This window comes from Hemibagrus wyckioides, linkage group LG05 (assembly GCF_019097595.1).
Source record: "Hemibagrus wyckioides isolate EC202008001 linkage group LG05, SWU_Hwy_1.0, whole genome shotgun sequence".
NCBI lineage: Eukaryota > Metazoa > Chordata > Actinopteri > Siluriformes > Bagridae > Hemibagrus > Hemibagrus wyckioides.
The window spans coordinates 7,067,475-7,081,759 of record NC_080714.1 but is presented as its reverse complement, the minus strand read 5'-3'; the positions used below and the strand labels follow the sequence as shown (position 1 = coordinate 7,081,759).

The following is a 14,285-nucleotide window of genomic DNA, read 5'->3' as shown; positions in this document are numbered from 1 at the left end:
TGAGGTTGGACAAGAGAGTCTTATGGTTGACTGTATCGTGCTCCTGAAAGGTCGAGGAGGACATATATATTCAATATATTACACTATTCACTAAATAGTCATTATGATGCTGTGGCTTTTTAGAAATGAAATAAAATCAATAAAATCTCAATCATGAAGTTAAACTGGATTGCCTCAGATTTTTGGTCTTGGATGACACTGAAATCCAGTGTGGGCTTCAACTGCTGTAGTCCATCCACCTCAAGGTACACTTATATTGCCAAACGTTTTGGGACACCCCTCCAAATCATTGAACTCAGGTGGTGTTTTTCAGGGGTTGGGCTTGGCCCCAGTGAAAGGAACTCTTAAAGCTTCAGCATACCAAGACATATTGGACAATTTCATGCTCCCAGCTTTGTGGGAACAGTTTGGGGATGACCCCCTTCCTGTTCCAACATGACTGCACACCAGTGCACAAAGCAAGGTTTATAAAGACATGGATGAGTGAGTTTGGTGTGGAGGAACTTCACTGGCCTGCACCTCAACCTGATAGAACATCTTTGGGATGAATTAGAGCGGAGACTGTGAGCCGGACTTTCTCGTCCAACATCAGTGCCTGACCTCACAAATGCGCTTCTAGAGGAATGGTCAAAAATTCCCATAAACACACTCCTAGACCTTGCGGAAAGCCTTCCCAGAAGATTTGAAGCTGTTATAGCTGCAAAAGGGTGGACCAACTCCATATTAAACAACTTTTGGAAATATAGTGTAATTCTTGCTCCCTTTAGATGAATATACACTCACCAGCCAATTTATTAGGAACACCTGTATCCTTGCTTATTCATGCAATAGGAAAAATACCACTGAACTTTTTCCACTCTTTCCAGTTAGTGGTCCAAGTATCATTGAGCCTGTGCATATTGTATCCTCAGATTTTTGTTCTTGAATGACAATGTGGGCTTCAGCTGCTGTAGTCTATCCATGTCAAGGTACCACATGTGTGTTCTGAGATACTTGTGTTTATTTGAGTTACCAGAGCTGTCCTATCAGCGCAAATCAGTCCAGCCATATTATCCTCAGACATTTATTTATTTATTATGATTCTGTACAAATTATAGAGACTTGTGAATGTAAATCCTCATGTTTTTCCAAAAGCAGGATTTTGTAATGTCGCACATCTTGTGTGTTTGACAAATGACAAATGTAAACACGCGCCGCTACCGGATTTGCGCCGCGCATGCGCAGAGCAAAGTGGGTCAGACACTGGACGTGGTCCTGTATCTCGCTCTAAACCGCGCGAGGACGGAGTTCTGTAACGTGTGACGTTGTTGACGCATGCGCAGCATTTTACTCTACGATCTGAATATTCATTATGACGCAAAAACGAGATTATGGCCTTTCAAACGATTAATAATTAATGAATTAATTAATGAATTAATTTCCATCTAGCCTTTAATTGATAAGGAACAAATTTTTTTATTCTCTAAAAATAAGTGGTTTAAATTTCCATAAACACATGCTTTTATTTCTGATTTATAATTATAATATCATAATTAACATAAATTATTTAAAAGAATTAATTAAAATAATTTTTAATTTAAAATGGATTTTCTCCACTTTTAAAAGTTCATATTTTCACTTGAAATCAACACTTAGAAATGTGCAATACAAGCTGTGGCCACTAGAGGGCAGCACATAGTCATATAGTGTATTCGAGTCTACACATGTAAATACACAAGCTTTAGCAAACTTTAAACTTAGCTATCTAATAACTGATCTAATATCTATTCTGAAAAACATCTTGCAATTAAAAAACCCCAATTATGCTTTGGGTTATTTGAACATTTAAACAATTGACATATCGAATGCTCCATTAGACTCCATCGGCATCAGATCACCCTCTAACAAATGTTTAAAATTAAGAACCTAGCTCTAGTCAGGTTAAAAATATGAATACTGATGATTTGTCTTTCATCCATGCCATACATTGCATACAACATTCTTAAGCTTTACGCCCTACAGCATGGCATTCAGACATAATAATAGGGTCCATGTGTTTGGGACACAGTCTGAGTCTGAAGCAAAGAAGAGTAAAAGAAAAGAAGTGAAGACAATAAGATTCTTGTCGTGTTGCGCTATTTTTGTTTGTGTGTTGTCCTTCAGTTATAAAATGATGAGAAGCGTTCAATGTGGATAGGGAATGCTGGGACAATTTATATGATTATGGAGGCATCAATTAGACACATTACTATTAGCCTCTCATTTTACATTAAATTACAACAGATAGCAGGATAACTAGCTAATTATATTTAACCCACAACTTGACAAGACTTAAAACTTTTCTCATGTAACCAGCTGAAATCAGGACATGTATCCCTTCACAACTTCCAGAGACAGAGACAATCATCTGAGGATCTTCTTAAGACTTTCAAAACAGTAATAAAGTGACTGTATGACGTATTATTTGACGTAGCATAAATATTGTTGTCATGTCGACAGGGTTCCCATTCTCTTTCTCAAATCTTACACATGTTGGATCTCACACACAGTTTGGATTTATCTGCGCAACAGCATGTGACTGCAGTCTGAGGTACAAGTATCCTGTCCTCCAAATCTGGTGCTTCTAGACATCTATTATCTCTTTTCACACCAATCAGGCATAACATTATGACCACCTGCCTAATATTGTGTTGGTCCCCCTTTTTGCTGCCAAAACAGCCTTGATCCGTCGAGGCATGGACTCCACTAGATCCCTGAAGGTGTTCTGCAGTATCTGGCACCAAGATGTTTGCGGCAGATCCTTTAAGTACTGGATCAGGACTAAAAGGATTCTAACAGGACTTTAAGTATACTTTTGATAGATACTGACCACTGCAGACCGGGAACACCCCACAAGAGCTGCAGTTTTGGAGATGCACTGATCCAGTCGTCTAGTCATCACAATTTGGTCCTTGTCAAACTCGCTCAAATCCTTACGCTTGTCCGTTTTTCCTGCTTCTAACACATCAACTTTGAGGACAAAATGTTGACTTGCTGCCTAATATATCCCACCCACTAACAGGGGCCATGATGAGGAGATAATCAGTGTTATTCACTTCACCTCTCAGTGCTCATAATGTTATGCCTGATCGGTGAATCTCTTTGGTTGTGGTAAGTGTAAGGTATTTTATTCTCTTTTGCACAGTTCAGATCTCTGTGGCTATGTGGATGATGTGGATTCAGGAACTGAAACTACTGGGGTACAAGATCACACTCTTTTTTCCCTCATCAGCATGCCCTCAGCCCCTATCATGATATGCCACATTACAGTGAGCGTCACCTCTTCATAAGTATCGTTGCTCCAGGAATTTTTTTCTACCGCCGCTTGGGCATCACCATGCACCTTCTCCAAGGTTCTACAAGGTTTATGTTGCCTTCAGCTAGGTTGCTTCCTCATAGCGTTGTGGTGTAGGTTATCCAGGTGATTCTCAGCACCCCTGGAGTGTAGGTACATATGCAATACATGTGGTTCTACCAGTATCCCTGTCAGATTCAAGAAGAATCTGGTTCCAGGGAACTTTGGCATATTTATATTCTCCGGCATAGAGTCGTGCAGACACATATACACAACAAGGTATCCAGGTAACACTGACCACTCCTGGATGTTATCTGGTGTTCACAGACTCACAGTTATATATGGAACGAGCATCCTGATTGATTTTTAGTCAGTGTGTCAAATTTCCCATTTCTACAAAAGTTGCATTTTATTTCAAGTTGAGTGCAGTCTGAATGTCTCTCTAGAAGAAGAACTGGTATATGTGTTTGTGTCATTTCATGTAGACACACATTTATGTTTTATGAGCTGCTAGCCGTCTGTTTTCTGTCAGGGACATTTGGCTGCTGAATCACTGGTGTGTGTGTGTGTGTGTGTGTGTGTGTGTGTGTGTGTGTGTGTGTGTGCACGCGCGCGCAGGGGTTGTGGCCTCCCTGACTGGGCTCAGCTGAGAGAACAGCCCGGTCCTGTAGGTGTAGCCCGTTTACTTATTCACGCGCTGTTCACCTCGGGGCAACTTCTCTCCGCGAGCTGCCCTCCTTAAAACTCCTGATGACGTGACGTACCGGAATCCGGGGCTAAAGATAAACATCAGCGTCCGGTGTGTCGATACGGGAATTAACCGCCACATATGAGGCATTTCCATGTGGAGCGACTCGCTTGAGTTTGCTCGGTGAAAGCTTGTCCGGACGCACGCGCTCTAATTTGGACCTCGCGACATGTTCACGCGCGGCTCGAAAAAGCGCCGCTCGAACCGATCGGTAAGTGATTCGACGTTTGTTTGTTTGTTTTAACTCTTACATCACAACCCGTTAAATACCCCGTTAACACGTTTTCAGGAAATAAATCTGTTTCAGCTTCATTTTAACGGTCTGCTTTTGTTCGCGACATTACGGTTTACCTGGGGAACTTTTTTTTCCCGAGGCACGCGACATCTAAAGTTTCCGGAGAACAAACTCCTCTGGACTTGTGTTGTTGGATTTGTTTTGTTGACCTCGAAACATTTAGTGATTTTTTTTTACTCTTTAAAATCCTTAGTAGCATGTTGGCTCTGGAAAAAACAAACAAAAAAAAAAACTATACGAGACCATTGTATGATACAGGGGGCGGGGCTAAGGAACCGTGACGTCACATTTACCTGAGTAGAATGAAGACTACCTTTTAAATTGCATCCTACTGTATTAAAGGTGCAATAAGCAACTTGTAAATCTTACTGGTGAAATATGCAAAACATGATAACATGCGGAAGTGTATTAAGTGGCGGAAAACAGCCAACTGCCTTTAAGTCTGGTCCGCTTGTGGGCTCAAGTGGTTGAGGCTCTGGGTTCAAGCCCCAGCACCACCAAACTCCACTGTTGGGCAATTGAGCAAGGCCCTTAACCCTCTCTGCTCCAGGGACGCTGTATCATAGCTGGCCCTGCGCTCTGACCCCAACTTCCTCAGCTGCGATTTGCAAAGAAAAGAATTCCACTGCGCTGTAATGTATGTGTGGTGATAATAAAGGCCCTCAGTTCTTCTTCTTGTTTGTATCTTGATAGATAATCTATTCAATGGGCTACTCAGTGTAGATCCTGTGGTCAGAGATTTGTGAACATGAGTATTAATTTGGGGCTGGGAACAAGGGGTCGATCAAGATGAAGATCATTCCTACTGTAGGTCAAAACCAGCCCTGATCTTGAAGAAAAAAAAAAAAGGCCAATTTTACCTACCGCACCTTTAAACGGTACAGTGGATTGAAAAAAGGTTTTCAGTATGAAAAAACAGACCACTTTATAATAAGTCTGCAAAAGGTAAAAAGGTCCAAACAAAAACATTTGTATGAAAAAACACTAATCAAGCCTCCTAGAACCTGCTCAGAAGCTACACTAAGCCCATTGAAAGTACCTTTTAATGCACATCCTTTGTACTGAGATGGATCGACATCTCAGTTTTCCAGTGACTGTGACAGCATTTATTGAAGATAAATGGAAAAATAAACTGGTCTGAATTTAGACACCATGGTTAGTACATTGTCAGTACTCATTGCTCAGAACTAAACCTGTACAGTAAGTTTAATTGAAACTCAGAGTTGTGTATGTTGTTATACTTTAATATGTAGTTTGGGAAGGTGGCTCATTAATCGGGTCACATGTTGTCTGTATTAGCTGAAGGCGAATTAGCGCTTAGGTTAAGGACATGTACATTTCTAAAATTGGTGTGTTTCAGGTTTCCGGTACTGTACTGAAGTGTGTTTTAGTTATTTCCTTGCTTTATGCACCCTCAAGACAGGGCTTATTAAAAGTTTTGCAGCCAGGGGCATCTTTAACCGTAAAATAAATTCCACTGACCCGCTTAGTACAGAGTTGTTTTATTTCAGTTGGTCAACAATAGGTTTATTCTCTTCCTGATCTTTCAATAGATTTGGTGCTGGAACTCCTAAATGTCCCTGGTACCTGGAACCCACCTTGCGAACCACTGCTCTATGTAGATATTAAGTAGGAAATTTCTTTAAAACTCAAATTGATGTACTGATTTATTCCGAAGTTTAATTCTTTTGTTTGTACTCGCACTGAGGTCAGAACACCTCTTAAGTCGTAATCTTGTGCTTTTCCGTGTCACAAACACTCTGGAGCCGGTGGCATTGTTTTTGTCTACTTTCCTTTCCTAGAGGAAGTGCTTTCTATTCAGTGAGAGTTCCTTACACACGCAGGAAAAGGAACAGAGCTGCATGTCCACTCACACGAATAATAAGACGTTAGGTGTTTAAGTAAACTTTAAAGGCGCTCGGACACTTATCTTTCATCAGGATGTTGAAATTTGGCCTTTTTTTTATTATTATTTTTTTAAATAACATCTGTAGAGCTCATAAATAAAGATGTCTTTTTGATCATGTCCAGACATGGCTGACTTCAGCTTTCCCAGCATGCCACGGTGCCAGAGGCCCGCGACCTTGTGACTTCTAGCCAGTAAATGTGTAACATGCTTGGTATGCAAACAGCCACTGAGTCTCAGGCGCATAGTCGAGCTAGGTGCTGTTATCGTATTAATATTTATCACTTGCTGAAAAGTAATAGCCCTCAGCAGTGGTGTTGTTTTGCACAGAGCTTCACACCGCTCTATTGTTGCACGTCAAGTGTCATGTTTTGAGATTTTGACCCGGTCAGGTGGCTGCCGAGAGGAAATATTTCCCCAGGGTGCGGATGGGAAAGAAAACCTTGGGAGAGCATCCTGTCTCGCATGGAGAGGAGGGAAGAGCTATTTTCCTTTAAACCACGAAAGCGCAGTGCAGGCGAAATTCTTCACAACATAGCGCTGTTTATCTTTCGTACCTTTTTTTTCACTCCAGCTTATCTCAGGTAAACACCAACCTCCGAGAAGTAACCGTTCGTATCAGCACGCTGATAGCAGCAGTGGGAAGCGGATATTCTCACACTATGGCTGGCAGAAAGCTTTATTTCACAACTCGACCACGTATTTCTGTATAGACTTAAACCCTGCCAAGACAAGTCCAAGTGCACCGGAGCTGTTTAACAGATCCATTACATTTCGCCTCCAAATCGGATGATTTATACTGTATTATTTGCAGTTAGTGGGTATTTAGGCTTGGTTCATGCATGTTTAATGCTCTCTTCATGGCATATCAGTTCACGATTTGGCCAGGTGTGTGCGAGTTATGCTTGCACAGCTTTTACTCTCCGTGGCTTTCAACTGATTCCAGCACTAAATTAAATAAAGCTGGATGACTTAATGAGGGCAAAGATACCATTGACGCTCTTACTTAAGGTGGGATTTCAGCCAGAAGAACAGGAAACGGGCATGCCAACATTATCATACGTAACCTCAGAGAACCTGTGTACAGAGTCAAGAATGTGAAACAAATTGTAGGGTTTTTTTCCCCCTAAAGCGTGTAATACATTGCAATTACACTTCCATTTTAGAACGTTTCTCAGTCCACATGAACTGGGGTTAGTGGTGTGGACAATACGAGGTCACATGTCACACTTCGCTTGTCGTCCTGTATGCATGATTGTTAGACTGTTTTAGAAATATGATCATAAGTTTTGACCAGAATTTATATTCCGACCAGATAATGCATATCTTCCATGTTTTTGTTGTTGTTGTTTTTAATGTGGTGGCAAAAAAACCTACGTTCATATATAATAGTCAATTTTTCATGTGAGTGTAATGGACAAATTATTGATACTTGCTGTTTTTATGCATGATCTGTGTATATATCTGTATGCGATTTAAAACAAGTTGGAAAAAACACATGTTGGGATTTTGGGAATTTGTTTTAAGTAAGCACACAGGAAATTTAACCACCATCAGGAAACTATAACATTTCTATGTGTTTTAAAATAAATAAAATTACAACAAGCCCCTTGATTAAATTGTAGTATGATATAATAAGGCAAATTTCTTTTTAAATTTTATATTTTATTTTCAATGCTTGTGTTGTATTTAATGACTTCCAGTGTATTACTACTATCACTATTATTTATTATTATTATTATTATTATTATTATTATTATTAATGGTGCGTGTTATGCAAAGCACACAATCTCGTTTCTTGTTCGTCGTTGTCGTCGTCTTCCGCTTCTGCTTCATCTTCATCCTCTTCTTCTTCTAATTTTGCCCCATAACTCGTCCCACACTGTCATGGACCCACGTATGAGGCTGTTGTTGTTGTCATGTTTTATCATGTTTTGCATATTTCATCAGTAAGATGATGATGAATATTATTATTATTATTATTATTATTATTATTATTTATTATGCCTTCCATCATTCTAGAGAGAGAAGGCTCTCATGCTCGAGATCAGACCGATCTATTCTCCTTCTTTTAATCTATCAGTCTGGTTGTGATATTTTGTGCCTGATAGCTATTTAAAATGGAAGCATTTTAATTACCATTAATTAGTATTAATCAGAAAAAAAAGTGATATGTGATTGACACAAAATATTAGATATAAAATAAGGTCAAAGTTTTTTTTAAATTTTTTTTTATTTTTAAAAAGCTAGGTTACAAATGCAATTTTACTTTATTTATTTTTTAATAAATTAATTTATTTATTAATTTATTTTTAACATTTATTTATTAATTTATTTTTAACATTTATTTATTAATTTATTTTTAACATTTATTTATTTATTTATTTATTTATTTATTTATTTATTTATACATTTATTTATTTATCTTTACATTTATTTATTTATTTTTACATTTATTTATCCATCCAAAAGTAGGAAGTGGGATTGAATAAGAATTAATAATATTGTTCAACATCATGATTTAATGTTTGTTTTTAATGCCACTTCATGCTTGGCTGTAGAGCTGATGAATGAAGATTTTTAGCATAGTGATGAGGTTTCATTTGTCCAGCAGGCAGAGAGAGAATGAATGGTGAATTATTTAACACACATTCCACAGCCAGGCTGACGGGTTTGCTCATGTGTGACTGCGTGTTTGATGTCAACATTTAAATGCTATAATTGTTGTTAACTTTGACATGAATTTATTGCTCATCATGTGGGCAGGTGTAGGGGAAATAAAAAAGAAGAGAAATGTGGCTCTCCCTGTCTCTCTCACACTGATTCTTCTTTTAATAAGCTGAAGCAGTTAAGCTTTTAGTAAGAAGAAAGGCGCTGAAAACAGTCCTCCTTTTGCTCCACCTCTTTCTCTCTCTCTCTTGCTCTCTCTCTCTCTCTCTCTCTCTCTCTCTCTCTTGCTCTCTCTTTCTCTCTCTCTCTCTCTCTCTCTCTCTCTCTCTCTCACTCACTCACTCTCTCTCTCTTGCTCACTCTATCACTCTCTGTCTCTCTCTCTCTTTCTTGCGCTCTCTCTCTCTCACTCTCTCTCTCAGTCTCTGTCTCTGTCTCTCTCTCTCTCTCTTTCTTGCTCTCTCTCTCTGTCTCTCTCTTTCTTGCTCTGGCTCTCTCTCTCTCTCTCTCTCTCTCTCTCTCTCTCTCTCGCACATGCTTACACTTTCTCTCTCTCTTGCTCTCTCTCTTTCTCTCTCTTGCTCTCTCTCTCTCTTGCTCTCTCTCTCTCTTGCTCTCTCTCTCTCTTGCTCTCTCTCTCTCTCGGTCTCTGTCTCTCTCTTTCTTGCTCTGTCTCACACTCTCTCTCTCTCTCTCACACACACTCTTACACTCTCTCTCTCTCTCTCTCTCTCTCTCTCTTGTGCGCTCTCTCACTCTCTCTCTGTCTCTCTTGCTCTCTCTATTTCTCTCTCACTTTTGCACTCTTTCGCTGTCTCTCTCTCTCTCTCTCTCTCTCTCTGTCTTTCACAAGTGAATGCTTGTGCCCTGGTCTTGGTTCAGTGAAGTGGCAGAGTTCACTGATCCTACTAGCTGTGTTTGTTTTAGCACACGCGTTTCCATAGACATCTCACTCCAGGCTTCGAGAGACTGCTGGTCCATTCGAGAGCTTTTGTTTCTCTCTCTCTCTCACTCTGTAGAAATGATTCTGCTTTTCTGAAGACATGTTTCTGTACACCTTGTGACAATGGGTATTTATTTATTTGCATATTCTTTTTAGCCTTCATTAGAGTAACTGCCTGTATATTGAAATATTATTGGTCACTTTATTAGGAACACCCTGCTCACATGCAGTTATCTGAAATTATTTAAAATAAACTTTGTAACTGGAAAAATATGCATCTACCCTATTAAATCTAGTACACCAAGTGGTGCTGTATATGTCACACCGGACCGACCCATGGGTGTTCAGGTATTATTAAAGACATTGAACCACCGAAAATGCCAGTATTGTAACACTCCCTTGATTATGAAAGACATTTCTTTAGTCTGCTCTATTTTTTGTGTCCTGAAACAACAATTTTTATAAGGAGGCTCGTTTTGCATTTAAGAGCTTTGGTTAATATTTGCATCAAACATTAAAACTGAGGTAAAAACTGTCTGAAAAAAAACGTCATTTCGTCTTTATCTGTCTAGTTTTGGTGAGCCTGAGTGTACTGTAGCTGTAGAGTCTTGTTCTTCTCTGACGGAAGTAAAACCCAGTGCGATCTCCTGTTGTCCACCTCGATGCTGGACATGTCCTGCGTTCTGAGATGCTTTTCAGCACAACACGTCTGCGAAGAGTGGTTCTTTACGTTACCATGAATCACTTGATTCTGATCTCGTTCATCAGCAAGACCTTTCTGTCCGCAGAACTGACTCACTCGATGCTTTTTTGTTTGTATTTTCTGCCTCAGTCTTTAGCATGAAAATCTTAATAGTTTCTTCTAGGCTATATTTGTACACCCAGATATAGTTAAAAGTAATGTGTTCAGTCATAAAGTGGCATTGCATATATTCAGTATTATAAATTATTGACGTATTTTGGACGGTAATGTAAATACAAAGTCCCTGAGATTACATTTCCCCCCTTTTTACCTCATTTGGCTGATTTAAAGTGAAGAGGCAGGGTGTAGTACTACTGAGGTTGAGGGTTCGGAGCCTTGCTTGGGAATGCTGGGATTTGAACTCCTCTACCTTCTTCCGGTTTAAAGGCTTACACATAATAATAAAATAATAAAGTAGTTGTTTCTGTGTTATTGCCCATGCTGGTTTCTGATATGCCAAAACGAGGCCGCTGTATATTACAGCGTTACTGAGAAATTGTATATAAGAATATCAGCCATATGACTAAATCTTCCTTTTATTATATACACACACGTTTTATGTAACCCATCCTAAGACCTGTATTATGTCTCTGGAACGCCTTTGGAAGCGTCCCAACTTGAAGAAGGTGACATAAATTCCAGTGAGCTACTGTAATGGCACGCTGAAAGGATTCCCTGTACGAGCCGAACAATGGACACGTCCACAAAGCCCAGTGATGCCTTCGCCTTCAGCTACGCTTCTTACCACTCCTGTCTCAATGCAGACCAGCGTTTAGATTGTTTAGGCACCATGCGTCGTTGTCCTCGAAGATTAAGCCTCACAATTGCATGCACTCTACCCATCCTGGCCACCGTGTGTGTGTGTGTGTGTGTGTGTGTGTGTGTGTGTGTGTGTGTGTGTGTGTGTGGTGGAATGTGCGAGCGAGGTGAAGACTGTGTTTTAGCTTTACAAGCTTGATCTGCATGCTTTGACACAAACACCTGTGTCCTGGCATGTGAAGGATCTGGAACTACTTGCGTGTGGGAGAACTAGTTCTTCATTTTTATAGCTCTACTTTGGCTTGTATTTAAGATTTGTAGATTGTTAAAGCGATACGCGCAACTGTTATTTGTCGGAACACGCATTTTTACTTATGTGCCCTGAAATTTCCTTACCTGACGACTTCTTTCCAGTTTCCATAGTTCTGAACTTATAAAAAACAGTTTGTTGCGCGTTAATTAAAGGTCATTGGAGCAACGCCAACAACCTTTGGGTGTTACATGGCAAAGCTGTACCATATGGGCACAATGAGCTGGTTGGGCTGGTCATTATAACGATACACATTGCGATTATAATATCTCTTACAGCGTGATAAAACAAACTTGGCAGTTCAAGATCGTCCTTCATCAATTTGACAAATACGGCTGGATTAGGAGTGCAGAAATCATTAACATATCACAGGCTTCTGCAATACACGTCCACTTTATTTATTTATTTTTAAATCAATCCCAGACTCGGTTGCTTTGCCTAAGCTATTTGGTTCACTTTTCTGGCTCCATGCGTCAGGGCTGTATTCTGTTTATTCATGTATACACACTTCTATACACCGCTTTCCAGCAACCTTCTGACACCATTAGATCCTTGGATCAAGATGATTTGGCCTGAGACGACGGCTTTAATCAGGACACATTTTGTAGGGCTAGTTTTGCACCATGGACCCAGAAAAAGTTGGAACAATTTTTGTACAAGTAAATTTTGTCATATTGTACATTTGTTTGTCTCAGCTGAATGTAAACATAATGCAGTTCTCCAGTCTTTCAAGAGCTTAGGTTAATACTCGCATCAATCATCAAAACTGAGGTAAAAACTGTCTGAAAAAACGTCATTTTGTCTTTTCCCAGTCTTTATCTGGCTAGTTTTGGTCAGTGTGAGGGTACTGTAGCTGGAGAGTTTTGATTGAAGCAGTAAACAGCGAGTAAACCAGATCTCGAGCTACAGGAAAATGGTTTCTTCAGGCTTTTGTGAAAGTCTGCATTTATTGACCAAACATACATCAGACTCTGTAGAGAAAGTTGACTTGCAAGAACAGATGATGATTAAACCTGTTGGAAAAACAGCAGTCTTAAGAAATGATTAAAGCTTTAATGGTTATTACTTTTGCCTCACATCTCCAGGGTTCAGGGTTTGATTCCCATTTTGCCTCCAAACATCTGAGTCTGGGGGTACTCTGGTTTTCTCCCCCACTGCAAAGACATGCATTAGAGCTCATTGGCATCTCTAATTTATCCGTTGTGTGTGTGTGAGATTGTGTCCTGTGACGAGTCCAGGGTGTCCCCCACCTTGTAAAATCCCCTGATATAGACTCCATGTTCCCCACCACCCTGTGTAGGATAAATGCTACATAAAATAAATGAATGGATAAATATAAATGATTGTCATTTAATATACACTGGAAAATAAAAAGATCCAGCGTTCCAGTTTTGTAAGGTTACTATACTGTGTTTTTTGGTTTGTTTAGAATCCTTATTCATTTTCAAAGAGGTCAAGTAATAGCCCAATAAAGCCTAATGAAGCTGATTTATTGCTTTGGCTAGTTTTAAAACTTGGGGCCCAAAAACTGAGAGGTGTTTTAATGCGTCCGAAGGTAAAAAAGATGACAGAGTGGAAAACAAAAGAGAAAGGAAGGGTGTGTAGCCTCTCTTCTGCAGCCATTTCCTTCCTTTTGACTCTGTAAAAAGGTCAGCGTCCACTTAGTACGCAGTATGTGTTCATGGATTTTCCTATTTGTGCTGATTTTTTTTTCGCCTCCAAACGAACATGCATTGCCTGCATGAACTGTATATCATAGGCTATGTAGTGAGCATATAAAGTGAACAGGACAATATCTGGGATTCAGAAGAACTGGTGCAGCTTAAGTACATTTAAGAGAGATTTTTTTTTTGACACTCCTGATGTTTAATCTGCATCTACATATTGTTGAGTCAGAATATGGACGCAGATTCTTCCGGCATGTGTAAAAAGGCAGTCTTGTTCTCTTGCGTAAATTCAGCCCATGTGCTGCACATTCTCGCTTGTATCAGGAGGCAGAGGGGATCCATCAGCACAAGTGTTTAATCTTGCAGTGATTTATTTGTAATAGCTCTTCTCTCGTTCTTTCCAGCAGGAGGAAGATCCTGACCGAGGGCAGCCCTGCATGCGATGTGGAGAACAATGTCCGGGTTTGCGCATGCACGGCTGGAGGTAAGAGACACCTCGGGTATACAATGACGACAACGACAACGATGATGATTAACCTCTTTTTTTCCCCCCTGAGTTGTACTTGTAATTCATAATACATGAGACTTGTTGAAGGACATGTATAGGTGAAAGCTCAGCGTAAACTCGCTAGCCTGGACGGAGCAGCGTGTTTGTTTTAGCCGCGTATTCGATGTCGGATTTGTTCTGGAGAAAGGGAACAAGCCGTGCAGGCTGTGGGAGAGCAACTTTTAGCAGTGGGAGTGCTGACTTTTAGTTTTTTAACGACAGCCTTTTATAGCCAGATGCGCATCTGGTTTTGTTAAAACTAGTCTATAAACATTGAAATGGGTAGAGAACAGATGAGAAGTTTCCCCCTGACACTCCACAACACCACCGCACACCATCATGCCCCCAGTGAACCTACTCGATCTGATTGGTGCGAGTCAATAAG

At 40.0% G+C, this 14,285-nt stretch overlaps 1 protein-coding gene across 4 annotated transcripts in view; it reads left to right on the top strand.

Moving 5' to 3' along the window:
- The first annotated feature begins 3,946 nt into the window (after positions 1–3,946).
- The window catches only part of prickle3 (prickle homolog 3), a 35,110-nt gene continuing 24,771 nt past the window's right edge, over positions 3,947–14,285 (top strand). Inside the window, exons 1-2 of one of the 4 annotated variants that reach the window (XM_058389447.1) lie at positions 3,947–4,272; positions 13,761–13,837. In XM_058389447.1, coding sequence (XP_058245430.1) covers positions 4,231–4,272; positions 13,761–13,837 — 119 coding nt within the window. In that variant the 5' untranslated portion in view covers positions 3,947–4,230. Of the gene's footprint in view, positions 4,273–13,757; positions 13,838–14,285 lie in introns of those variants that run through there. The other 3 variants (XM_058389446.1, XM_058389450.1, XM_058389448.1) reach the window with 3 other exon arrangements.